At 39.2% G+C, this 27,166-nt stretch overlaps 2 protein-coding genes across 3 annotated transcripts; one reads left to right on the forward strand and one right to left on the reverse strand.

The window, feature by feature from the left end:
- Nucleotides 1-1,905: 1,905 nt before the first annotated feature.
- LOC122656107 (protein phosphatase 2C and cyclic nucleotide-binding/kinase domain-containing protein) lies at nucleotides 1,906-21,988 on the forward strand. 2 transcript variants are annotated; one of them, XM_043850551.1, is made up of 15 exons: nucleotides 1,915-3,135; nucleotides 6,327-6,458; nucleotides 6,554-6,778; nucleotides 6,924-7,049; nucleotides 11,552-11,614; nucleotides 11,782-11,864; nucleotides 12,241-12,472; nucleotides 12,629-12,945; nucleotides 13,158-13,245; nucleotides 13,432-13,498; nucleotides 13,699-13,976; nucleotides 14,112-14,177; nucleotides 14,363-14,484; nucleotides 21,088-21,244; nucleotides 21,342-21,988. In XM_043850551.1, exons 1-15 carry the CDS (start codon nucleotides 2,101-2,103, stop codon nucleotides 21,585-21,587), a joined length of 3,237 nt encoding a protein of 1,078 aa, XP_043706486.1. In that variant the 5' UTR covers nucleotides 1,915-2,100; the 3' UTR covers nucleotides 21,588-21,988. The 2 variants fall into 2 exon arrangements, with proteins under 2 accessions (XP_043706487.1, XP_043706486.1); XM_043850552.1 differs by lacking the exon at nucleotides 21,342-21,988 and having other exon boundaries at nucleotides 1,906-3,135; nucleotides 14,112-14,187; nucleotides 21,088-21,227.
- A 597-nt stretch (nucleotides 21,989-22,585) lies between these two features.
- On the reverse strand, nucleotides 22,586-23,980 carry LOC122654023 (protein JINGUBANG-like). Its single transcript, XM_043847995.1, has one exon. It carries the CDS (start codon nucleotides 23,927-23,929, stop codon nucleotides 22,595-22,597), a length of 1,335 nt encoding a protein of 444 aa, XP_043703930.1. The 5' UTR covers nucleotides 23,930-23,980; the 3' UTR covers nucleotides 22,586-22,594.
- Between the last annotated feature and the right edge of the window lie 3,186 nt (nucleotides 23,981-27,166).

The following is a 27,166-nucleotide window of genomic DNA, read 5'->3' on the forward strand; positions in this document are numbered from 1 at the left end:
CTCTATTGATCAAGATTCAAAATAATTTTTCTTAGTCAAAATAGAGGTTTAGATTTTTTTTTGTGAGGACATGGAAAGTTTTTAATTTCTATCGTTTATTGACCAAGATCCAAAATACTTTTTTCTCAGTAAAGTAGAGGGTCAAATCTATGGTTTAAAATCTGGAATCAGGATTCGCATCGGTCCAATTGATTTTTTTTTATCAACATCAATGAGGTATCGGTAAGAATCAACCCAAATAGGCCCTAATCCTAATTTTTGAAAGGGTATTGGTTGAGCCAGATCGACTAGAATTGAGATTGGCCACCAATGATTCCAATCTAAATTGTCTAATTCAGCCTATCTCGATTTTTTAAACCCAACTCAAATCCTATGGCCAAACTTTTCACTATGGGCAAAGAAAAACTCGATCCATAAAATTTACATGTTTCACCTCTAACAAAACCAACAAAACCAACACATTGTAGCATTTCCTGAAAGAAAATAATTGAATCTGCTGAGTCAAAAGAGTTAGAAAATTTTACTTTGATTTTTTTTTTTGGATAGGTAGTATTGTTGTTGGAATCTCTCTTGATAAGGAGATCTGCACAGAGTAAATCAGAATTTAGACAAGAGAGAGAGTCAGAGTGGATTCCAATAGCAGTGGGGACTCTTTGATGCTGTCCTAATGCTAAGTCAGAATTCAAGAACAATAGCTTGACTTGGGAGAGTTCGTGTATAGAATTGAACATAATGTGCCTAATGTTCTACCTTTCTATTTATAGAATAGTCGATAGAGTAGTGCGATTCTTGATTGAAGATCCTGGGGGAAGGTGAGTCTTAGTAGGAGTTCTGAATAGTAAGAGATACACATACGTGGTTTAATTCAATTTCTTCTACCACGTGTCATCCACCCATTAGTGTGCGTTTTATGAATATAAGATAGTAACTTTGACGTTTGGATAAGCTCAGGCTTGAACAACAAAGTGTCATTGCTTTTGAGACAGAGCCCACAGTAGCTATTACTTCCTTTCTGGTTCGGTTTTAATGGAGGGGTGAGATGAGAGCATTGTGTAGCCATTAAAGGGGAGGAATAATTTGGATTTGGTTATGTTGATGCAGAAAGAAGAAGATAAGTTTGGTAAGAGTGGGGCGACGGAGATATGTGTGAGAGAGAGAGAGAGAGCTTTCCACACTTGCTCCACTCGGCGTCTTCCACTTGGAACAGTATAACAAACCCTTCGGAGCCCAGCACGGCACACCAACTCCCACCACAAAAAAAAGAAAAGAAAAATACTGGGTCGGCTCTCTACGTTACGCACGTGGTGTGCTGTACAGTTTCTTTACACCTAATCCCAATTGCATTCCAGATTTCTTCCAAACAGAAACAAACAATGATGTATGCGTAGTACGCACCATAGCGTCATATTTTTTTTGGGAGCAAAAATACCCATTGGAGAGGAGAAGAGGGAAAGCAGAGAAATCAGGAATTAGGATTTATGAAATCTTGAATCCCACTGAAGAGTTTCGGCTTAATTCTGTACCTACTGAAAGTACTGAGTACTGACTGGGTGTGTGTGTGTGTGTATGTGTTTGTTCTTCGGTTTCCTTGAATAGTTAATGGTTTAGATCAGTTTTTTTTTTTTTTGGGTTGAGGGTACGGTCTCTTAACTGTTTTAGCTTGTCTCCGTTTCATCTCTCACTGTTTTTCTGAGTTCTAACCGTTCTTTTAAACATGTGTGTTTGTGTATATACTCTGGAAAGTAGGAAACTGCAGGTGGGTCTTGATTGAAATTCATCAAATTGTTCAGGTGGGTTCGGATTTTACATGGGATTTGATCAGTTTTTCTGAAGAACTGCCGTGTCAGTGGCCACTTCCTTGAGATAAGGTTTGAGTGGAATCCAGTGTAAACTGAGTTTGCAAATCCAGTTGATTGGAATTGACGGAAGTTGCTGAAGCTGAAGCAGTCTGATGCATTTTGCTACCTGAGAAGCTGGGAAGATGGGGTTTGATTTCGTCTTCAACCGGTAGCGAGCGATGGAAATCTAATTCTCTAGGAACCGGATGAAGTTACTCACATCTCTGAGATCTGGGTTTGTTTCGTTTGGGGGGCATCAGTAATGGGGTGCTTATACTCGACGGCTTGCATCGGGGCAGTACCCCATACTCCGAGGGATCCTCGGATTGAAGAAGGTGAAAATGTGAGAGGAGCTGCGGGTTCCTTTCACTCTCCCGTTTCTTCTGATGTTCAAGGAGAAGAAAGCGGGGATCAATTGAATCAGCTGAGTATCAGTAGGGATTCTGAAATGGGTATAGCTCGGCTGTCGAGGGTTTCTTCGCAGTTTCTACCTCCTGATGGGTCCCGTACAGTTAAGATTCCTTCGGGAAACTACGAATTGAGGTATTCTTTTCTGTCCCAGAGAGGGTACTACCCAGAAGCTCTTGAAAAAGCAAACCAGGACAGTTTCTGCATTTACACCCCATTTGGGTCTAACCCTGACGACCACTTCTTCGGGGTGTTTGATGGGCATGGGGAATTCGGAGCTCAGTGCTCCCAGTTTGTGAAGAGGAAATTATGTGAGAATTTGCTTAAAAATAGTCGGTTTCATATGGACGCCATTGAGGCTTGTCATGCCTCCTTCTTAGCGACTAATTCACAGATGCATTCGGATAGTTTAGATGACAGCATGAGTGGGACTACTGCAATCACGATATTAGTTAAGGGAAGGACGTTATATGTTGCGAATTCAGGTGATTCCAGGGCTGTTATTGCAGAGAGGAGAGGGAAGGACATTGTGGCTGTGGACCTATCAATCGATCAGACTCCTTTTCGAGCTGACGAGCTGGAAAGGGTCAAGCTTTGTGGAGCTAGGGTTCTCACTTTGGATCAAATAGAAGGTCTGAAGAACCCAGATGTGCAGTGTTGGGGCACTGAAGAAGGTGATGATGGTGATCCACCGAGACTTTGGGTGCAAAATGGAATGTATCCTGGTACGGCTTTCACAAGAAGCATAGGTGATTCCATTGCTGAGAGTATTGGTGTTGTTGCTACCCCGGAGATTGTTGTTTTGGAGCTCACACCAGATCATCCATTCTTTGTGATTGCTAGTGATGGCGTGTTCGAGTTCCTTTCTAGCCAAGCTGTGGTTGACATGGTAAGGGATTCCTTGTTTATCTTTTGTTAATTATGGCTGTTAGTTTTTCTGGGAAGTTGGTTGCTTGAATGCTTGAGCAGTTTGCCTTCTTTATTGCCGGAGCTTTCTCTAGTGCCTTATTGTTTTTTCTTCCTAATTCTCTATACATTTGCTTGTAAGCAATATGTAGTATTTTAAAATAAGTTCCTACTGAAAAGAAAAAAGAAAAAGAAAAAAAAAATATAAGAAGTGAACATAAATTATTTATTAGAAACATGGTCATCACTGAAATACAACCCCACATGTTGATACCCATATCAACATTCTACTTCATATTAAATAAGTATTTTTATACTAACTATATGTGATAGCATGTTATAATACTCAAATAGTTGTGTTTGGAAAGTTGGTGATGGTATCAGTTAGCTGGTCCTTATTACCTGATTGATCATGAAGCTTTTTTATTTGTAAGAAATAAAGATATTGTCTGACCTTTTTTATTTAATTTTTATAATTTTCCCTTAAAAAATGGAAATGTGTGTTGTGTAAGGTATGGATGCAATATTCTTGATAAAATAAGAAGTAAACATAGTGGTCCTGACCATGGGAACATAATGATTTTACTCCTTAAAGAAAAGCAAATTGCGGAATACATAAGGAGAACAAATTTTACTCTTCCAGATCCAGAATTGAGTGAAACAAGTTCTGAGGCTTACTCTTCTTGTCCTCCTACTCCCACCAACAAAATATAAAAAAAAAAAAAATACTGGTCTTTGGCAAGTGCTCAATCTATGGAAAACCTCATTTGAAGCCCTCAGACACTATTATTATGCTTTCTGTACAGATGGGATAGAGAGTAGTAAAAACCATTTTGCAACCTTTGATGTACCTCCACCAATACCATGTAGATGAAAGGAACTTGCTATTATGGTCAAAGGTTCTTGACAGGAACCATTGAGTAACTTCTGATATTAATATTAGATGTATCTGTAGCTTGGCAATAGTTCAGTCCATCCAACAATGAATGAAACAGTACTTTGCATCATTTAAAATCAATCCTTGGTAAATGGTAATATAAGAACCAGCCAGGAATTCACAGTTAATTGAGATACATCCCCCACCTCCACTGGGTCTAGATTGCCAAATTGCCTCTACCAGCATCATCCATGTTAAATTGTAGAAAGACTACCTTTGATTTAGCCATCTGGTTAAAATTGGTCTTTGGACCTTTGGGGAGTTTATTTTGACTTTCAGGAAACATAGGGAGAGTAACTCTAGTAAAGAACGATCAGAAGAATGAGATATCAGAACTGCAGTTCGTGAATCCGACTAATTATCTTGGTCCAGACAGTATTATGTCTTCAACCTCTTAAATTTCTAAAATTTCTTCCCAGTCAGATTTCACTTGTAGCAATGCAAGTACTTGTTATGTTAAGAATCATTTGATAGTCTCTTGTATTTAGCAGGTCAGTTGTTCTTTTGAGGTTTTTATTGTTTTCACAAGAAACAACCAGAAAAGATTTTATTGAGAATAAAACAAGCAGAACCTTTGCATAAGCAATAAAGGGGTAAACCAGAGAACACACAAAACCAAAAAGGCAAAAGGAACCTGCTTTAATTACCAAAAAGTATATAAAGAAAAGGGGAACTGAGTCCAGAGGGGAATTATCTATTTGGTTTTAGGAGAGGCAGGAATATCAAGTGTGTGAGGATGCCTTGTGGAAAACTCTTTTAACTTGATATTGGTTCAGAAAATATGAGGAACTTTAGCATTTGGTAGACATCCTTTTGATTAATTTTGATGAGTATTGAATTTTTTCAAGCCTGCGAACTCCATTGAGCAAAGTCAAGACCGCAATTGTTTGATGAAAACCTAATCCCCGTCTCTTATTTGTTTTTTTCTTTCATTAATTTGATCTAAACTTATATCCCCTTGGTTGTCCCAGCTCATCAACCCTAGATTATTTAAGGCAACAAAGACCTTATTGGATAGTCAAATTACAGATAGACAACTTACCCCTCCCCCCCCCCCTCCCGCCGCCAAAAAAAAAAAGAGGTTTCGTAATGTGCATTAACTAAGGTTTGTACTTTGATGTGTCCTGACTCCTGAATTTCAATTGGATTGCAAATTGATTAATCAAAACTCATCGAAGTGACTTATAGAGCTGGTTCTGTAGCCATGATTTAGGATCAGTATCAGAGGACGTAATGTTCTGGGCTTTTAGCAATCCGGATCACTCTCATGATACCTATAAGGATTGGGTGATCTAAACAATCTGATACCGAGTTATAAAAGCATGAAAATGCTGAAGAACATACTTTTGAACTGAACCCAAGGGGTTAAAAAAAGAGAGTTTGCCAACAGTTCTCTGAACTTAGAAGGGGTCTAGGTCAACACACCAGGAACATATGGTCACAATCTAGTGCTGATCAGGCGAATCCTGGTTGACTCAGTCTCCCTGGTTTTCACCCAACATGAGTGTTGTCTAAACTCATTGTTGAGCGTGGGCTTGGATATGTTTGTTTTGGGGTCTGAGTTGGCTTTAGGATTTACATTAAGGTTAACCTTTTTTAAACTTATAATTAATGAACACGTCGTATATATCATGTAAGTTGAGCTGTTTGAATTTGTAGGTGCTGATTTGCATTATGTTCACTTTTTACTTGCCTTGTAAGTAAATTTCTTGATAAGCTGAAAGGTTGTCAAGATTTGTTACCTGCTGCTTATTTCTCCCTTTATTCCATTTATTTTCATATTTTAGTGTAATTTTACATTCTAATACCAAAGAAAAAAGTATAATCTTTAATATAAAAAGTTGTTTGGGAAGCAATAGAACTTTTTCTTGGTGAATATAGTACTCAGTTACCTGCTTAGAAATTATATTATGTTAGTTATAATTATGGCATCTTGAGGCATTTACTTAAACCATGGTTTTCTCTATTCTGTACTTTATGACAAAACTGTTATAAATGAAAGTTTATACGTCTAATTAGAAACAATCTACAGGAGATATAATAAAGATTTTCTTGAATTTCATTTCTCCTGGGCTTGTATCAAAGTCATTTTGTATTTGCTTTACTGAAATGAATTATCTTCTTTTCAGGCTCCAATCCTCACATTCTGAAATTACACTTCAAGTTTTACTTCTTTTTTTTTTTTTTATGCTTGTGCATTTTTTGCTACATTCGTTAATCCATTACTGATTTTTCAGGTTGTGAAATTCAAGGATCCTCGTGATGCTTGTGCGGCTATTGTTGCTGAATCTTATCGACTTTGGCTGCAGTATGAAACTCGAACGGATGACATCACTGTCATAGTTGTGCATATTAATGGGCTCACAGATGTAAGGGAATTTCTGGTCCATGACCTGACTCATGATATACTTCTGTGTCTACATGGATTTATTGTTTTTCCTTAACTTTTTTCGTTGTTTCCCAGACTGGTGTGGTTCAATCAGCAAACCCAGATGTTGTAAAACATCTGCCTCAAGTTGTGGAGGTGACTGGGTCTGAATCTCCTTCCACTGTAAGCTGGAACACTAGGAATCATCGCACAAGGCATGATCTGTCACGGGCACGTCTCCGGGCCATTGAATCTTCTCTGGAGAATGGACAAGTTTGGGTTCCCCCATCTCCATCCCATAGGAAGACCTGGGAAGAAGAAGTAGATCTTCTCTCTTATATTTGTCATTTCTGAGTTTTGCACAAAATATAGATGAGATTGTATCCAAACAGTTTTAAAGTTACATTGAGTCCTTAATCTGTGTGTGTGGGGTGTTTAGTTGTCTAATATCCACCTCTTACTGCAGGCTCATATTGAACGGGCTTTGCACGATCATTTTCTCTTCAGGAAACTTACTGATTCTCAATGCCATGTTTTGTTGGATTGCATGCAAAGAGTTGAGGTTCAGGCTGGCGATATTGTTGTGCAGCAGGTTATTTCATCTATTGTCCATTTTATGTCAACTAGAGATTTTGCACTGTTCTATAAAATGGTGCAGATCAATCAGATCATATGCAAATCGATTGATAGATCTGCAGGTGATGGGCTCACTTAGGCCCCGTTTGTTTGCCGGATAAAAAGGGGTGGGAAACTTGTGAGGGTGGGTCCCACATGTTGTGGGTTGGGTTGCCAAGGAAAGGAAAGGAAATAATGGAGTATGCATTTTGTAGTGGGGTTGGATTTAGTGGGAGAGAGAGGAAATGGACATGGGGTGGGATTCCATGGGAAAGAAAGGAATTAGGAAGAGAGAGATAGACTCAAAAGTAACTTTTTCATGAATAGTGTCAAATTTGAAAAGTGAATGGGATGGGAAAAAGAGGGGTGCCACCTCACCAGGCAAGAATAAATGCAATTAATGAGCTTGTCTGGAAGTTTCCCACCCCATGTATCCAAACACATTCATCCTTGGTATTTTGTGGGGAAATAGTACACTTTACCCACCCCTTTTTGCCTATCCCACTTTTATCCGGCAAACGAACGGGCCCTTAAGGATTGGAGGCAGGAGATTCTAATCCGAAGGCTAGATTTGGATCAAATCTGATGTCAAATCTAACGTTCAGATTTCAAAAGAATAACCACCAGCTCTAATGATTAATTTCTAAGATAAATCTGAGATCAATAAGGTAAATAACTTAGATCAATGAGCTGGAATAAAGGACAGAAAAAATGGTGGTCGATGATGGAAAAGGGAAAAGAAAATCATGGTTTGAGAGAGAGAGAGAGAGAGTACCAAGGAAACTAATCCATTCCAATCAATCCAAAGCGAAAGGGGGTTGTTATGTATATAAAGACCAAAAAACAATATTGAGTTCACTAATGACTCTTAACCTTCCTAATAATTTTAAACTAACTTAAATTAAATAGGACTCTTTCAATATTTGACTACTTAAAGACTCACACAACCTTATCCCTATACTTAATTTCGTGTACCCCCTTAGATCCCCATTTTTGGACTTATAAAAGAGGTCCATTACATTAAATCCAAAATAAGAAGCTCAAGGCCCATAGAACCCAACCATGGGCCAAAATAAAGTCTTCCAAAGTCCAATTGCCTAGATTGGAAACTGTTATCTGAATCAATTCCCCTGGTGTTCGAAAAAAACTTGTAGCCATGATTTAAGTAGTTTTATTTTATTTTGTTCTATGGTCTGTTTAGGATACTCTGCATAGCATGTATATGGGAGAGTTTGGCTGTTATCAGTCATCCTTGTTTTTAGGATGTTTGAGTCAATCAAGGACTTCGAACACAACCTACTGATGCAGTTAGGTGTAAGGATAATTAGAGTTAATTATGTAATTTGTCTCGGTAACTTGACGAGATCTTGGCCGAGTTTGTGCATTTTTTTCTTCAAATTTCGGCCCTTGGTTTCAATGGCCATATGATCTAATTAGGTCATGAAACTTGCAGGACAGCCTATTTTAGGTCCTATAAACATGGTGGAACCCTTATTTTTTTTAAAAAAAACACACCCAAAATGGTAGTTTCACTTAGGATCCTAGGTTGGTAGTGTACGCTGTATATATAAACACACACACTAATATGACCTATTCGGCTATTCCACACAATCTTTAGTATTTAAACACATATAATTCAAGTATAACGGCTTAAATAAGCAATAGGAATGAAAAGACATAAAATTATGAACCATTTCATAAATCATACATATAACATTGTTTTTTATATAGAGTTCAATATATTTTGAGTCAACATTTAACAATACAAGCCAACAACTACCAAGTCACCCCTATCCCTATATGCTCATCCTAATGTTGAACGAGTGCCGGGCCTTCAAGTTCAAATCTCCTCCAAAGAAGGTTGTTGGGCAGCAAATCTCCTCCAAATGTTGCTCTTGAGCATCAAATCCAAGTGTTCCAAACTTTTTTTGGGTAAAATTTGGAGCTCTTTTCTTCACAAACTGGCGAAGCCAGTTGAGTTTACTGAGTATAGGTCGAAATTTTGACCGAGAAAAGTCGAAACATGGTATTTATATAACTGACTTTGTCACATTTCAGCGAAATACTGAGATTTCGGCCGAGAAAATGCATTCTTTTATTTTGCACCCTATCTCGACACAATTCTTGTCGAAACCAAGACAATTACCGAGATCTCGCGAGACCTCGAACCATGGATCCAATTTAAGGGTTTCAGAACCCGGGACCACATCACCTACAGTTGGAATTCTCAGATTCATAGTTTGTCTTTTCATCTTTTATTTTGCTTTTTAGATAAGGTTAGTTTGATTCTTATAAATATATGCAAGGCTTAAACACCCCCCCCGATTTGATGATGGAATAGAAGCTCTTTTTTTGAATTGAGATTGAGATCTCCTTCTCTCTTCCCCAGGTTTCTCTCTATCCCTCTCTCTCCTCTCTCCCCTCTCCCTTCTCCTTACCGCCGATTCCCTTTCTTCCCTATCCTTGCTGCTCCATTTCTAGTGGTCTTTTTCATTCTATCTTAAAAGAAAACCCACCACAATAGAGCCATCGATGTGATCTACATCATAAACCTTTGGCATTGGCCATTGTGGCAGATTTTTGGAATTGTTAATTGTGAAGCAGTGACCAACTCATTTCCTTCAACGTGCATGGTATGGCATTGAAACAGCCTCCCCACGAAGTGGAGGTAAGACTGCATACATTTACCCCTCCCAGACCTTGCAGTAGTGGGAGCCTGGTTCACTGGGACGCTCTTTCATGCTTGGTATGGCATGGCGGTTTTAAAAAAATTTGACCAGACTGTCCAGTTTAACCTAGTTAGACTGGAACTGGTAATGTAAGGTTAAATCACAAATGATCTAACCCCAGGCAGGATCTTGATCTCAATCAATAAACTTCAGATTAAGGGAACAAATCAGCAAATAAAACAGAAGATAGAAGAGAAGATGGAGGGATAGAAGGGTAATGGGGATAGAGGGCTGTCTCAGCCGTGGGCCTCTCACCCTCAACTCTCTCAGTTGATCTCTCAGCCTTTCTCAGGACAATGGTTTGCAAAAGCAACCTTCATTTTTCAGTCATTCTATTTTAAAAAAAAAACTTACAATATGGCCTCTATATATAGTGAGGGCTTAGCTAAGAAAATAGTAGTAGATACTTGCTGAGAAGCTGCTTAGAAGCTGCTGATGAGAAGCTACTGACGAGAAGCTGCTGATGAGAAGCTGCTTAGAAGCTGGTAGAAACTGCTAAGGGAATGGCTTGATGAAGACAAATTGGCTGGTCCAATTCTGTCCCAAAGTTAGGGACTGGTTAGGCTCGAGCTGACTGGATCTTCTTCCTTCGATTGTATGTCAGCCCATGCATGGGGCTGGGATCTACATCAACTGGACAACTCACAGGGTCAAAGACTCTAGAAGGGGGTCAATGCTGCACCTCACTGGCCAATTTTTACATTTTTCATGCAAACCATGAGAACATGGTTAGCAACAATAAAGGGACTGTATGTATGAATGGCCCAACCGGAATTAAGGTAAAATTAAATGGTAATATAGTTGTGACAGCTTAACGGTGTGCCTAGCTGTCTGGAGTTTTTATTTTTTGATGTTTATTCGTGTCAAACGGACCCAATGGTATTTATATTTTTATGAAATATGAAAATTTTGTGGATAATGTCAATTTTAATGATAAAAAAAATAGCAAAGTTATAATAAGAGGAGGTTGGCCCCCCAAATACGGCATTATTAATGCATCCTCTTTTTTTCTTCGATAACAAACCAACATACATAGAATTCATGTCCTCCCTGTTTAGCCAACTCGTCCACCACTGACCACTCACCACTGTTAGCCAATTTCAGCATCCAGTGGAGCAAGATGTTCATTCTAATTGCTTGATCCCATACTTGGTTGGTTTAGCTAGCCTTCAAGGCCTTTGCAGCTAGAGATGCCCATCTATGAGTAGTGACAACCATTTGTATGAATCACCTTGAACCATCAAGTGCAATCCCGGGGGGTGGGGGAGGGGTTGGGGCTTGCTTGAGATATTGAGAAAGGAACTCTCATCCCCATATGATGGAAATGAACCTGATTGACGGACTGCCCATGGGAATGCCAAATATTTCATCAACTGAACATGATCATGCAGTAAGTAATCTCTGTAAGGGTCCTATGACAAGCTCTAGCTCCTCACACATGTCCTCGTGAAAAGGAAGTGGGAGGTTTTTTTTTTTTTTTTTTTTGTGGGAGGGGGGGGTGCTTTATTAATGTGTATTCTTTTCTGGATCCAACTTGTGGAACAGTTGTGCAAGGGGGGAAGGCCCATGGGCAGAGTATTTTTGTTCATATTGGAGCCCTGGGAACATGTCCAAGGCTCTGGCAGCATAAATGTAAAGATAGGATGTGATCCTAGTAACAACCCTCATAAAAATCATCACCGTGTTTGTTTTGAACTGTGAGATTTACAATTTTTAGTTTCTTAAAAGTGTAACTTATTGGATGTTGCAGGGTGGAGAGGGTGACTGCTTTTATGTTGTTGGCAGCGGGGAATTTGAGGTCTTAGCTACTCAGGTGCTTATTTTAGTGCAGGCATATAGTAATCAGATAGTCTCAAGGTTTCAGCTTTCTCTTAATGAATCATCTCAACGGCCTTATTATAATCTTTGTACTTGAGTTTAATTTCTTCTAATTTCCTAGTGACTTTTGTTCCAATGCTAATCAGATAAGTTAAATGGCAGGAAGAGAAAAATGGAGAGGTGCCTAGGGTTTTTCAAAGATATACTGCTGAAAAGTTGTCATCGTTTGGAGAGCTGGCTCTAATGTGAGATTTTCTTTCCACTACTATGACATTCTTCCTGTTGGGAAAATTGACACTGGTACAAGAGAACAGCTGGTTATATCCTTGTATATTGAGAATTATTGGAACTGAAAACGTATGAAAATATCTGAAAACAAAAGAAAATATAAGTAAATAGATATGTTCAACATAATTGCTAAAGCACATGTTTAGCAGATTGTTTGTGTGTGTGCACTTCTCACGTGACTTTCTTGTTTTGGTACCCTTACTTGAAAACCGATTGAGTTTTACAATGTTTTGAAAAGGATATTTTTGAGCTCTGCTTTTGATGGTCTATCTTATTGCTATCAACCAATGGTAATATCATCAGTGGTTCTCTTGGGTGTTGATGATTAAACAGGTATAACAAACCACTCCAGGCATCTGTTCGTGCTGTGACAAATGGGACACTCTGGGCATTGAAGAGAGAAGATTTTCGGGGAATACTTATGTCCGAGTTCTCAAACCTATCATCGTTGAGGTTACTCCGATCAGTAGAGCTTCTTTCCAGACTGACAATCTTACAGCTGAGCCACATTGCTGATTCTCTTTCTGAAGTTTACTTCTCAGATGGCCAACCGATAGTTGATAAGGTACTATGTTCTCTGTAGAAGTCTTCTTCTTCTTCCGCTTTACCCAATTCACCCCCTCTTGGGTTGCCACCAGTCCAACATTCTCCACTATATACCATTTCTTTTTCTCTTTGCTTGCATTTTTAGTCTTAAAGAGTAATTTGCATGTCTCTGCAGAATCAATGTCTCTCTGCATTGTATATTATCCAGAAGGGTCAAGTGAGAATCACTTATGACATGGACCTAACCAGAAGTCCAAATGTCTGCAGCCTCTTCTCCGGTAATCCAGATCAACAAGATAGTGCTGAAGTCAATAAAGAACTATCAGTGGAGAAGCCAGAGGGAAGTTATTTTGGGGAATGGGCCCTTCTTGGTGAACACATTGGATCCTTAAGTGCAATTGCAGTTGGTGACGTAGTATGTGCTGTTTTATCAAAAGAGAAGTTTGATTCTGTGGTTGGACCTTTGAAAAAGCTTTCGCAAGATGATCATAGGTGTGTTACAATCTTTCTCAGGTGGTGTTGCAATGATTCAAAAAATCTAGTTTTCCTTTCTTGTTGTGAATTCATGACATTCAAATCACCTAATTTTCCTTTCTTCTTGGGAATTTTTGAGTCATTATTGGAGTTGCCCTTCTGTTGCCCATGTTCATTCTATTGACCTAAATACTTTTATCTTCTTAATATAACTAACTTGTTGCTATCAGGTCAAAAAATTTATCTTTGAGTACGTATATGGAATCTTCTAAAGATATTGATGCAGCCAGTTTTGCTAACATTACATTTGCTGACTTGGTAAGCGAGTTGCAAATGTTATGTTATTGAATGTTCATCCCCCTGGTAATTTTTTTTATTTGAAACCAATGGGAATTTATATTGCCAGGACCCTATTGGTCAAAACCCCGGTTAATTTATATCTCCATTATGTTATTGTTAAAAAGAGTAAGTTGTAACTTCATATGATGGTTTTTGCCTGTCTAGGAGTGGCAGAGGTGTGTATATGCCACCGATTGCAGCGAGATTGGACTTGTCCTTCTGAGAGGTTCAGGTTGGTTTTTGTTGTATAATATGATGGTTTCTTCTTTTTAGCTGGTTGTGTACTTTCCCTTCTGTAGTTCCTTCACATCCATGGAAGTGGGTTCATGTATATTTCATGCTGTATGTGACATGTTAGCAACACACTTTTATTCGTCTAATTTGCATGCATGTGGTGATGGATGCTTCTCTCTGGACCTGATTGATTATCAGAAAAAATGCTGAGCTTGAAAAGGTTCTTGAATCAGAGGATCAAACAACTTGGGAAGGAACAACAGGTCTTCAAAGAGAAAGATCTGATGAAAAGTTTGAGCCCATCGCCGCATGTCCCACAAATCCTTTGTACTTGTGCCAATCAAGTACATGCAGGCATATTGCTAAATGCAAGCCTGGCTTGCCCATTGGCTTCGATACTTCACAGCCCTCTGGATGAAACATCAGCACGGTTTTGTGCTGCTTCTGTCGTCGTCGCATTAGAAGAATTGCACAAGGTCTGATGTCTTGATGTAGGAATTTTTACTTGTTCTCTTTTTCTTCGAGAGCATTTGCAAGAATTTCTCTCCTTTCCAAATTATCTAGTGGTTAGATACAGCTTGACTGATTTTCTCATGTTATTTTAATTGTAGGGAGGGGTTCTCTATAGGGGTGTGTCTTCGGATGTTCTAATGTTAGACCGGACTGGTCATCTACAGGTTGGTCTAGTTACCTAATTTAAACTGCATTGCATTACATGGGTTGTGTTTTTTCTGAAAGTCATCTTAAATGGAACTCGGTCATTTCAAAAGAAATGTGAATATTTATCCAACAGTATTGATACTGTTGGATAAATTGATACTTTCATCTCAATGAGCTAATTGTGTCCTTTTTTGTACTATAGCTAGTAGACTTCAGATATGGAAAAAAATTGACCAGCGAACGTACTTTCACCATATGCGGGATGGCAGACTATTTAGCTCCTGAGATAGTCCAGGGGAAAGGTCATGGTCTGACTGCTGACTGGTAAGTTGCTCTTCATGAATATGTGAGACAGTGAGAGTACATGCTGATCTTTCATGTCTTCTATATAATTTGGAATGAATCAAATGTAATCATATCCTGAGGGCTACTTTTGTCATTTTACTTCAAATAGAATTAATAACGACAGTATTTTGGATATTGTTATATATATTCTAAACAATATGACCATACGCTGAGTATAGTTAGATACTCCCTATCAATCTCCCTCAGCTTGATTTTTGTAACAGTATTAAGCTTAATAAACCAGCAATAACACAAAGGAAAAAGAAGAAGAGAGAGATTGATGGAGGGAGATGAGAACTCTGCTGTAGGAGAAAAGCAGAATCGGTGAGGTATGTTACCCATCCCTTGTTAACTTATATAATGTAAAGTTGCAGCCAAAAGAGAAGCTAGAAGCTTCCAATTCTAGTTACAATAGGAAACTAATGTAGTCATAGAATTAGAAACAAAATCTATTTAGAATACTAATTAAAGAAGAAAGATACCAGATCAGTAGAGCAAGCTGCTGCGAGCAGTGTACGACTCATATGTACCCCCATGGTGCATATGGATCATGAACCCCTTACAACAACATCCATTGGTAACTTTAACACCTCCTCGAGCTGGAGGATATAGGTCACCCATGCCCAGCTTGGAACAGTTCTTATGGAAAGCAAGTCCAATCAAAGGCTTGGTAAATATATCACCAAGCTGATCAGCAGGAAACAAAGGATGTAACAATAAGCTTCTTCATGACGGCACTCAGCACAAAATGACATTCAACCTCAATGTGTTTTGTCCTCTTATGAAACACCGGGTTGCTGGCGATGTAGATAGTAGTAACTTTGTTGTCATAGAACATCTTCATAGGTTGAGTGACTGGAAAACCCAACTCTTGAAGTAGAAACTTTAACCACATCAACTTAGTCAGTTAGTTGCAATATGAGCCATAACTCTATACTTAGTCTCAACACTAGACCTAGCCACAGTGGTCTGCTTCTTGCTACGCCATGTGACTACATTACCACAAGCAAAGGTGCAAAACCTTGTAGTAGACTTTCTGTCACCATCAGCACCAGCCTAGTCAGCATTAGAATATCCTACCAGATCAACACTCTGATGAAGATGATAAATGAGCCCCTTGCCCGGATCCCCCTTTCAAATATCTCAAGATCCGACACGTTGCCTCCAAATGGACCTTTTTCGGTGACTGCATAAATTGGCTAATAACCCCAACTGCAAAAGATATGTCAGGTCGAGTAATAGTCAAATAAATCAAATTCCCTACAAGTCTTCTGACTGGTGTGGATAATCGATTTCTTCCCCAATAGTAGTGCCAAATTTTTGATGGGGATCCAAAGGAGAATCAACTGGTTTGGAGGCAAGCATACCAGTTTCAGATAATAGGTCTAACTAACACATACTGCCGTTACGATAGACTAATCCCTTTCTTACTTTGTAGAACTTCAATACCCAGAAAATACCTTAGGGTTACCCTAGTCTTTCATCTGAAAATGCTGGTGTAGATAAGCTTTTACTTTTGCAATTCTAGATGCATCATTTTCAGATATTATGATATCGTCAATATAAATAACCATTACAACCACCTTAGATCCTTGGTGTTGTACATACACAGAATGATTACAATAGCATTGTGAAATCCCTCAACGAGTAACTATAGAGCTGAACTTGTCGAACCAGGCTCTAGGTGATTGCTTCAAACCATAGATAGCTTTATGTAGTTTGCAAACTCTGGCAGAATTCTCCTCCTGAGCAACATACCCTGGAGGTTGTTCAATGTATACCTCCTCATCAAGTTCATATAGAAAGGCATTTTTTATATCCATCTGATAAAGAGGCCAATTTAAATTCACAACAATAGAAATGAGTCACGTTCAGTTGCTAGAGGCAGAAGTCTCAAGCTGTTGGAGACACTTGAGAATCTGAGCGTAATCATCCCGAGACACAAAAGTAGTGGACAAAGCCCTAGATGCAGATTCATATGTGGTGTCACTCAATGTCATTCTGTCAAGAGAACCATCAATCATCGCAATAATGGCTAACTCATATGCCCAGTTTGGTCAACCATGTTTGGCCCAATAGGTGTTAATGGTGTGATTTGACTAGTTAATGTAGTCCTAGATTGGTAGAAGACCACTAGGAGCCAGTAAACCGGGATCTGTTATGAATAGGTAAATTGGCTAGGTCAAAAATAGGTTTTTTGGTGAAATTTGGGGCTAAGGTTTGGATTGATCATTCCTAGTGTAGGGAATGAAATTCGATTAAGGTATTGTGTGTTTCTGATGGTTGGATTGATTTGTGAAGAATTTGGGTAATGGGATGATCTCCAAAAATAGGTGGGATGTTGTGGTTTGAATGGGGTAATGGGAAAACAGCTTGGTTTGAGTATTCCAATTGGGCAGGAGAATACTCGAACCAATTATGTGAAGGTGTTGTTAGCTGAATGGTTTGTTAAGAATTTTGGGAGATGAGTAGGAAAATTAGGGTTTGGGGGTGGTTTGGAGGATGAGGAGAAGAATGGGTATTGATGGGATGATTCAAACTTACTATTGTTGCAAGCGCAGCTCAGTTGGTTAGAGGATCTTGAATAATTCTTGAGTCTTGATTTTGAAATTGAAGGAGTTCTTCAAAGAACTTGAAGGAGAGCTTCAAAAGAACCACACGGGCTTCATACCGCAAGGTGTCAATCGAATCTAACACCGATCCCACCAGCCTTGATTAAACACAAGACAAAAATCTTCAATGTAGAAGAAGTGCAACAAAAGCTTTCATTAATATCAAAATTCGTGTTCAATGTTTGCCCCCCCTTACAACCTTATATAAAAGACTCAAAAATAGACTCCTACACTAAGAAGGAAAGGCCTAAGCCAATTCTTAACCTATTAGGTAACTTAAATTGACTAGGAAACTGAAATAGACTCAAAACAGAGTCCTAATCCAGCCCAACTTAAATTCTTAACAGAAAACTACTAAAATCACTTAAATTGAACCATTAGTTGAACCGGTTCAATTTATGAACAAAATCACCAAAATAAAATTGAGTATGGAACTAATCCCGTATACAACCTAAATACCTCATAGTATAGGCCCATAAAAGTGGCCAATTACATTGAAAACCCATGGGATCAAAGGCCCAACATATACACAATCCAACCCTAGACTTATTCCTAAGTAAAGAAGCCCAGTTTGGTGATAAATCTGCATCACTAGTTGCAGAAGGTACAATATCGAGAAGACTTGTCAGTTGGCTGTCCACTAGTACCATGGCCTCTACCGGATTAAGAGGAACCTCTTCCCTTGCTAGCAAGAAGAGCTGAACCTTCTTGAGGAGTAGGAGAAGGATCAACCTCTGGTGCGGTTATCAGGCTCTTAAGGCAAAACAAAGTTTCATTTAATGAGGGTACCTTTTCACCAGTCAGGATGGAGGCCAGCCAAAAACTTTGCAAGATGAAATTCAGCCCTTTGATGCTTCAATTGCTCCAAATTAGTAGTTAGAGGCTGATGGATCTGGAGTTCTTCAATAATACCCTTGTACACTGAAGTATTCTTTCAATGACATATCCTCCTGTTTGAAGTTGAACATCTTCTCATATAGTTCATATATCTGGGAAATATTGTTCTCCTGAGAGAATCTTTCTCATAAATCTTCCTAGACACCCTTGGCAATGGTATGGAACATGACATTAGCAGCAATAGATGGTTCTATACTGTTCCATAACTATATCTTGATAGTGGAATTCTCACGCATCCAATCTTCATAGGCAGTGAGCATGGCAAGATCTTTAGAATAAATAGTGGGAGGATCATCGGTAATATATTTAATCTTTTGCTTGGTATAGATATATGCCTGCACAGCTTGGGCCCACAAGAGATAGTTAGAAACTCTGGGGAGTCTAATAGTAGTAATCTGAACCTGAACATTTTCGTAAGGTGGTTTAGGATTTGCCATCAGGATAAATAATCAGTGCCAAGTTGTAAAATCAGGAGTATGAACCTCAACCAAACAATTCAATCAGGTTAGAAGAGGCAGCAGCAGTGTATCTCGAGGAAAAATAGTAGCCAGCTGTGATGATAGTCCAAAACAAAGTAGTAAATACCTTGATTTGAGTGATTTCAGTTTACAGAAAAACCAGCAGGTCTGAATGGCCTGAAGCAGTGATCGAAGGGGGTCTAGTATAGGGGAATAAGATCCCAAAAATTCTACCAAATCAGATGGTTAGAACAAAAGTAATTGTAGCAACAAGAGGTCTGAAAATAGACCTAAAAACAGAGCATCCACAGATAACTGAGAGAAATCTGATTGCAGAACATCAGGCCACCAAAATATCCTCAAGTTTGGATCAAGTATACTCGGTTGAAGACCAAATAATCCTCAAAAAATTAGAACCATCAGATGGCTGATAAGAAAGAACTTTCAGATTGCAGAACTTGAAGAAAACTCCCAGAAATAGTAACCACAGCCATGGTAGAGATTAAATCTGATCTGCTGAATCAATATATCGTCATGTGCATCAAGTAGATTGGCAGAGGAACCTAGTTTCAGATTTGTATCATTAATAGCTAGGGCTTGCTGCAGTAGATAGGCAGCATAAGGTGTGCTGCAACCAGTATCGATTCCTGTCCTGAATAGACCTTCAAACAGCATGATTGGAAGATCGAATTCTGGTTTATTTAACCTCTGATACCATGTAACAGTATTAAGCTTAATAAACCAGCAATAACACAAAGGAAAAAGAAGATGAGAGAGATCGATGGAGGGAGATGAGAACTCTGCTGTAGGAGAAAAGCAGAATCGGTGAGGTATGTACCCCACCCCCTGTTAACTTATATACTGTAAAGTTACAGCCAAAAGAGAAGCTAGAAGCTTCCAATTCTAGTTAATTAATAAATGCTTACCCAGTGCACAAGGCTCCCGCCATTGCGAGGTCTTGAGAGGGTCATAATGTACAGAGTCTTACCCCCACTTCATGGAGAGGCTGTTTCCAGAGACGAGAACCCGTGACCACTTGGTCACAGTGGAGCAACTTTACCGTTGCACCAAGGTCCCCACCCTCCTTCCAATTCTAATTCTAGTTACAATAGGAAAATAATGTAGTCATAGAATTAGAAACAAAATCTATCTAGAAGACTAATTAAAGAAGACAGTAGAGCAGTAGAGCAAGCTACCGTCCGCAGTGTACATGACTGACTCATATGTACCCCCACGGTACATATAGGTCATGTACCCCTTACAATAATATACATCGGTAACTTTAACAATTTTGATCTCTCTCTCTCTTTCTCATCTTTTTCCCTTTTTTTTTTCTTTGATAAATCTGATCTTTTTCCAGGTTGCTTGTCCTAGATTGGATTAATGTGTATGGACAGAAATAGAATGCTGCATATAAAGAAGATAGATCAGTTTTTTCTGTGTAAACATCTCCTTAACTATCCAAAAGCATATTATTTGTCGGTCGAAGATTAGATGATGAAATGGCTGCGAGTACCTATTTGGGATGTGTCTGATGCAGGGGGTATCATTGGTGGAGCCTATTGTGGGTCTGCTTTTCTCTCCTGTCTGTAAGTGCGATATCTCTGGCCATGATGTTTACATGTTACAGGTGTTGGCTAGAAGAAGGGATTTTGAATAACAGTCCATAATCTCTCTCCAGACCTAGGAAAGGTTCCATAGATGTGGTTCACTTGTTCAGCAGTGCCTGTGTAGAAAAAACATGAAAACATTTAGCTGGGTTTATTCCTAAGTTCCCACCTTCCTCTGGATCTTATCTGTGGACTCAAATTTCTTTGAGATATTGTAGTACAAGAACCATGCTATTGGGTTCACCAGATTTTGATATTAAATCTCAGGAAACAAAATATCTAATGCATCTCCACAAGGAGGCTTTTTTCTGATAAAGTTTGTATTAATGAATAATGATTGATGAAAGAAAATCAGCTAGTGCATCAATTCATCATATAAGGAGCTGTAGGGACAAGCCCAATGGCAGTGAAGAAGTAGAGTTGTAACTCTCAAACTGAACAGGACCCCATCTATACCAATTGGTCTGGAAGGGCCACTTAATGCCTGCCCTTTTGTTCTCATCAAGTTATTTCACGAAGACTTGTCAGGGTGAGAAGAGGGTGAATAAGCAAACTAAAATATATTTTTTGCTTGCTTAATCTTATCAATATTCATAAGAAGTTGCAAAATATGCTAGTTTCAAATTAGTTTTCCTGGCTGCTTTTTGAAGTTCTGTTCCTGTGGGTTTACATTCTTCAGGGTGAATGTCTGGTTCATGGTTTACTACTTTCCAACTTTCTCACCAGATCTTGTTATCTGCTTTAGGTTTCTGATTGTCATGTTGCAGTCTGCCTTAAAAGAAGAAAAAAAAATTGGAAAAAGAAAAAAGAATTGCACTCATTTAAACAAGATCCTGAAGTACTCATGCATAAGCAGAAATGGAAATACCGAGATATGCTTACATAGTAATGCAAAGTTTTTCAACACCCTTGGCACAAAATTGTGTTTCTGGTTCTTGATTTGGTTATAGTTTTTCATTCGATATTATTGATACATTTTTAAACTAATCAAAAGAAAATTTGCAGGTGGGCATTAGGAGTTTTGATATATTTCATGCTACAAGCTGAATTGCCATTTGGATCATGGAGAGAAAGTGAACTTGATACATTTGCAAAGATTGCAAAAGGGCATCTTACTCTTCCACAGACTTTAAGCCCCGAAGCAGTTGATCTTATAACAAAGGTACGACTATTCTTACTCTTTTCTGTCTTATTTAGTGATGCCTAAGTAACGTGAAGTATCAATAACTTGTCTGCATTCCCTTTTGTAAATTTGACAGTTGCTTGAGGTTGATGGGAATGCAAGACTTGGAAGCCAAGGTTCTGATCCCATCAAAAGTCACCAGTGGTTTGATGGTGTTGACTGGAAGAAATTTGCAGAGGGTGACTTCCCTGTTCCTCATGAGATTACTTCTCGTATAGCTCTACATTTGGAAAATCACATAGAGGACTGCTCAATTCCGGATATTTGTCCATGTGAAGACACAGCGGAACTCAACACTCACGAATGGCTTGAAGACTGGTGAAAAGTATTTTTGTATGGTGTTGGCCGTGTTTTATCATTTGCTTGAGCTCTCTGATGGTATTGACCCAAGGGTTAATTGAAGTTTTCAATCTGGGATTCAACAAATCGAATGAAAAAACGGGTGGACAGTTTTTGGACCAGGATTTGCTTGCACTACTATCTTCCTTCTTGACCATAACACTGGAGAAAATTGGTTTTTGGGGTGCTTGTAGCCCCATCAACAGCATTTAGAGCTCAGTTATGCAGGTCAGTGAGAATTCTTTTCTGTAAATATATACAGATATATGTACACATGTATTTTTGTCCTGAGCGAAGTTCTGTTCCATGTCAAATATTGTCAGTGACAGTTAATTGTGCACCAGATTGGCATGGCTGAGCCACGGCCTCATTCTTTCTTGTATACTTGAGAAAGATATATGTAATGATTCTATTTTGGTTTATCAAGGAAAAACTGATTTTACTAGGTTCTGTATTGGATTTGCATATATTGTTTACAGGTCAAAAAGATAGTTACTTCAAAATCGACCACCTATTACATGTGGATTCGGATCGAAATTGACTGTGACCGATCTTGATTGCTGCCAATCTGATACGGTCGATTCATGCCAAGAAACCTTTGAATCGATGAGTTTTCAGATTTGAAGGCCGATTCTATTTTTTGGGACTGATTCTATCTCCATTTCCTTGTTTTGAGAGAGAGAGAGAGAGAGAGAAGGGTTGAGAATTTAGATTTAAGCAGAAATAAAAGGGCAATAGATAAGGTCAAATTAAATATCAAAATAAAATATGACAGTTGCATATCATCACAAGAATATTTTGGAAAATACAAAACCTAAGAGGGTATTTGTGAATTATTCCATTTCTTTGGTTGAAATCCTAGGAACATTCCTGCAATCTGGGTAAGCAGCGAGTGTGCAGAGGATCCAGTCTCATGCATGTATTAACACCTAACAGGGATATGAATGAACGTGCGTGCAGAGGATCCATTCTCAATCTTTGTTCCAATTTCTAATGTAAAGGATCACCACCTTGAAGCTTCCTTTCAACCCAGGACGGCGATAACACTGGACTGGTATCATACTCCATGATCTTGCTCTTCCGATCCATCCTCTCATTCTCCCCCAAATTCACCTTCGTCTCTCCAGGGAACACCTTCACCCTCCACACCCTAAAACTTCGATCTAAACTTGCACTATAAACCAAAAACCCCATCACCACCTTCTCCATCTCCAAACAAGCAGCCAAGCATCTCACAGGCCCTGTGTGACCATCCAAAACCGCTAAACACGCATGGAAACAGCTCCCTTCCTCCCTTCTCCACACCCTTATTGTCGTATCCTCTGAACCACTGAACACCAACCTCTCCACTGCCACCAAACATAAAACCCCAAATCTATGCCCTTGCAGAAACCCACCATGGTTGAACCGGCCTGACCCGTTCTCTTTCTCCCAAAAATTAATGAACCCATCAGACGAACCGGAATAAAGAAAGCAAGAGTTGGGTGACCAGCTCAAAGCCAAGGCATTCACTGGGGAAGGTTGGAATTTGAGTGTCATGGTTAGAGTATGAGAACTTTCCCCATAAACCCTTCTCCATATCTTGACAGATCCATCAGAAGAGCAAGTGAAAACACAGCCATCTTCTTGGTTGACCACAATGGCATTCACATTGTCCTCATGAGCCACGAACGAGTCAACACATCTCTTATCCGAGACACGCCAAGTTTTGACGGTTTTGTCCCAGGAACCCGTGTAGATAAGCCCCTCTGCATGGTAGTAAGCTAGGCAGGAGATGCAATCCTTGTGTTGGTGAGAGCTCGTTCTGGAAAACAGAGAGAAAGAGCTTCGTCTAGGCAAGCTAGTGATCTTCTTGTATCGGAAATTTTCCGATACCGAAACTCTCCAGACTCGAACCTTGCAGTCTCTATGTGTGGTGAACAGCATATTACCATAGGATAAGAGGGCACGGACTTCGCCGGACTTGGCCTTGATGTAGCCGCGTTCGACGCATTCCGGTTGTCGCCACACGCGAATGCGGTTGCTTTCGGAGCCTGTGAAGACATTACCACGAAGGACGGCGATGGATAAGATGGTGCCTTCGTGGCGATGGAGGGCTGCGACACAATGGTAGAGTAGGGAAGGGGAAGGGGAAGGATGGAGAGGAGAGAGAGTCCATGGTGAGTCAGGGCTTGGAGGTGAAAGTTGGATCATGGAAGCTGAGGAAGGTCTGGAGGGACTGAATTGGGGATCGGGTTCTGACATTTGATCGTGGGTTCTTGCTGGGTGTCTTTCGTCTTCGTCAATGAAGCCCCAGAGCTTTCTCTTGCTACCATAGTAGTCCATGATGATGACACAGAAGAGAAGAGGGGGATTTATGGTGGTTGTGAAGAAAAGGGAGAGAGTGGGTTGATGTACGAAGGAGATAGGGGGAGAGGAGTGGGGGTTAAATGATTTGGCCTCTAATAACATAGCTAGCTGTAGAACTGTATCGTTTGGAATTCATTCCTGCTAAGGGGTTAGCTTGGAACCATTTATGACATTAATCGGAGAAGATGAGGGTGGGTTGGAAAATGGAAATGGCATGGGTTTGAGTTTTGAAATTTTGAGCAAAACTAATTTGAAATTTTTGTTATTGGTGAAACCTGATCTCAACTTAATCCAAGAAGTACTAGTGATTCTTCCTCGATATCGGTAGTCCTATTCACCGTTGAGTGGCCACGGGATAGGGGGGATGGAGTTCCCATATCAAAATTTTGGGAATCATTTATATTAGGGGGTAGTTTTGTACTTTCAGGGATTAGGGTTCCTTTATATTATACTATGCGAGATGTTATATATAGGTGTTATCTTGTAAGGAGATGTGTGAGGTTTTGTATATGTGATTCTCTTTAGTTTTCTTTTATTTATTTATTTATTTATTTTTTGGTAAAACTTTCGTTTTTCTTTTACAAATTGCTATTCTGCTACATTGTTAATTCTTTACAATTTTAGATGCTAGGGTTTCTTTCTTTCAATGTATACATTTACCTTGAGTGGTTCATGTGTCTATGAGTGGATCTTGAGACTACTTTCTTAGATTCCATTTGTCATTTTCATGAGAAGGAAGTGATGCGTTTTGTGATTTGAAAATGTTAATGTAAACAATGATACAATGATGGATCCAGATCTTTTACGGCATGTTGCCCGTAGTGGCCTGAGCGGCCAGACACTGAGGTGCACGCATTAACTGCCTTACTCTTGCCCGAGCACCTTGCCTGAGCGAGGGTAAGGCGATCATTGCGCATGCCTTAGTGTCTGGCCACTCAAGCCGCTATGGGCAGGAGCGTGCCATAGAGGATCTGAATTGTACCATCAATGCCTATCAATTGGATGGTTGTGATGGCCTCAGTACTTGTACATTTAGCTCAGTTATATGGGTGAAATGGGTAAGGAGAATTAACCCCACCCCACCCCCAATTTAAGGGTGAGTGTCCTAATTATGGATGCACCCATCACCCATGCATGTGGCTCAGTTTCATTACCATTGACTATATAGAGTTGGAGAAAAGAGAGCATAAAATCGTCTGTACTGTACTCTGTGGCCTGTGTAGGCTGTGTTCCTCACAATTGCAGTTTTTACTTTTATCTCTTCATTTTTCTTGTAGAAACTCTAGCTTTACTTCTTTGGGACAGAATATGGAGTTACGTGGTTGGGAAAATCTTAGCGGGAAAGTTTTCTTGAATGATCCTTTTTTTAGAAACGGACAAAGATGGTAAAATAGGGGACGTTTAGTCATTTCGGTCCGTTTGTCCCCATCCAACGCCCATGAAGATGCGTAAATTTTTTCGCATGATGTGCACAATCATACATACAAATTTGTGCCAAATCCTAGGGTGGGGGGAATGTTCTCTGCACTGGGGGCACAGGATGTGCCCAGACACATGGGGTTGAGCGAAATGACTGTCTTGCCTCCTTTAATGGCCAAAATGATCGTTGTGTCCTGTTCCATGTGTGGGTGCATGCACCCTGTGCGCTCTCGGACAAAGAACATCGTGTCTTTTTTTTTTTCCTTGATAAGATTACATATATTTTTTTTCTAAATAGAGTAAATTCTATTATTTCAGATAAATAACTTTTAATTTTTATAAATAATTTTTAAGGAAGTAGTTTTCTATCCAGAATTGTAGCCTAGGCCAACACTCCCATATGTCTATCTCTTTCCTCCGCAAAACAAATGGACATACGTGTCTTTTCATATGAGGAGGAGAGAGAGAGAGAGAGAGACTCATGGGAGTGCTAGCGTAGGCTACACTCCTAAATAGAATTCTTCTTTTTTCTTATTTTCTAATTGGGAATAAGAACTTTGTCCGGGAGTGTGGCCTACTCCAACACTCCCATGCGTTTATCTCTCTCCTCCCCAAATGAAAAGATACCTCTGCCTCCTTATTTTGAGGAGGAGAGAGATAGACTCATGGGAGTGCTGGTGTATGCCAAACTCCCAGATAGAAAACTACTTCCTTTTTTAAATGCAATTTAGAAGAAAAATACAATTTCTTAATTCACCATTTTATTGACAAGAAGTTTTACCCTTAATTATCTAGAGGAAAATTCATGGACCTTTTACTTGACATGATTATTTTTAAACTACTCCAAAGTTCAAACACGTACAAAATATACTGTTTATTGGAAAGGTTTTGGCTTTGTTTCCTCACCCTTTTATTTCCACCCTATGAAACAATCAGGGTCAAACCAAAAAAAACAAGTCCAACAACATTCCTAACATGATGCAGAAAAAAAAAATTGGAAATTGCAAACAATAATCATACAATGGACACAAGGATTTACGTGGTTCGATAAGATTATCTACGTCTACGGTGAGATGAGATCTGTTTCACTATCAATGGAGAAATGGGTTACAAATGCTCGTCCCCACACCACCTCTCTTAGATTGCATTATGGAGAAAGAACCCTTGTTACAAATTTATTATCAAACCATATACAACAATTTTACCGAAATACCCATATAATCCTTAAAATTTATAGCAAAACCTATCACCTCTTAACGACCCTTCAAAATCAACCCAAAAATGAGGGGCGCGCCATATACTATATATAAACGGTGGTTAAAAGATTGATTGTGTAACATGCACAGCCGTGGACCAAATTTCTCATCTTTCCATTTATTCATCTAAGAGTAATAAATCTTGAAAAGAATGCAAAGAACAGATCCAAATTGAAGGAAGTGGTTGAAAATCATGCAATGAATTGAACAGATCCAGATTGAAGGATGTGGTTGAAAATTATGTACAATCAGAAATGAGACAGTGGAAGGGTAATCTGACTTCACTCTCTGTAATCTGTATCGCTATTTATAGTTCTTAAGAGACTACTGTATGCCAGCAATTAGACTCGGCAGTCGGCACTGTCCAAATCACATCCTTAATTTCTAGCTAGTCTCTTCTTATTAGTTTGAATTGGAGAGGCACAACTTTTGCTCATTACTGTTGTGTAGTTCTTCAAAATAGAAAAGTTTTGGGGAAGTGATCGATCATCCAGGGACCACATTCTATAGTATTAGGTAACGTTGCTAAATAGGCCTA

Source organism: Telopea speciosissima, chromosome 3 (assembly GCF_018873765.1).
Source record: "Telopea speciosissima isolate NSW1024214 ecotype Mountain lineage chromosome 3, Tspe_v1, whole genome shotgun sequence".
Lineage (NCBI taxonomy): Eukaryota > Viridiplantae > Streptophyta > Magnoliopsida > Proteales > Proteaceae > Telopea > Telopea speciosissima.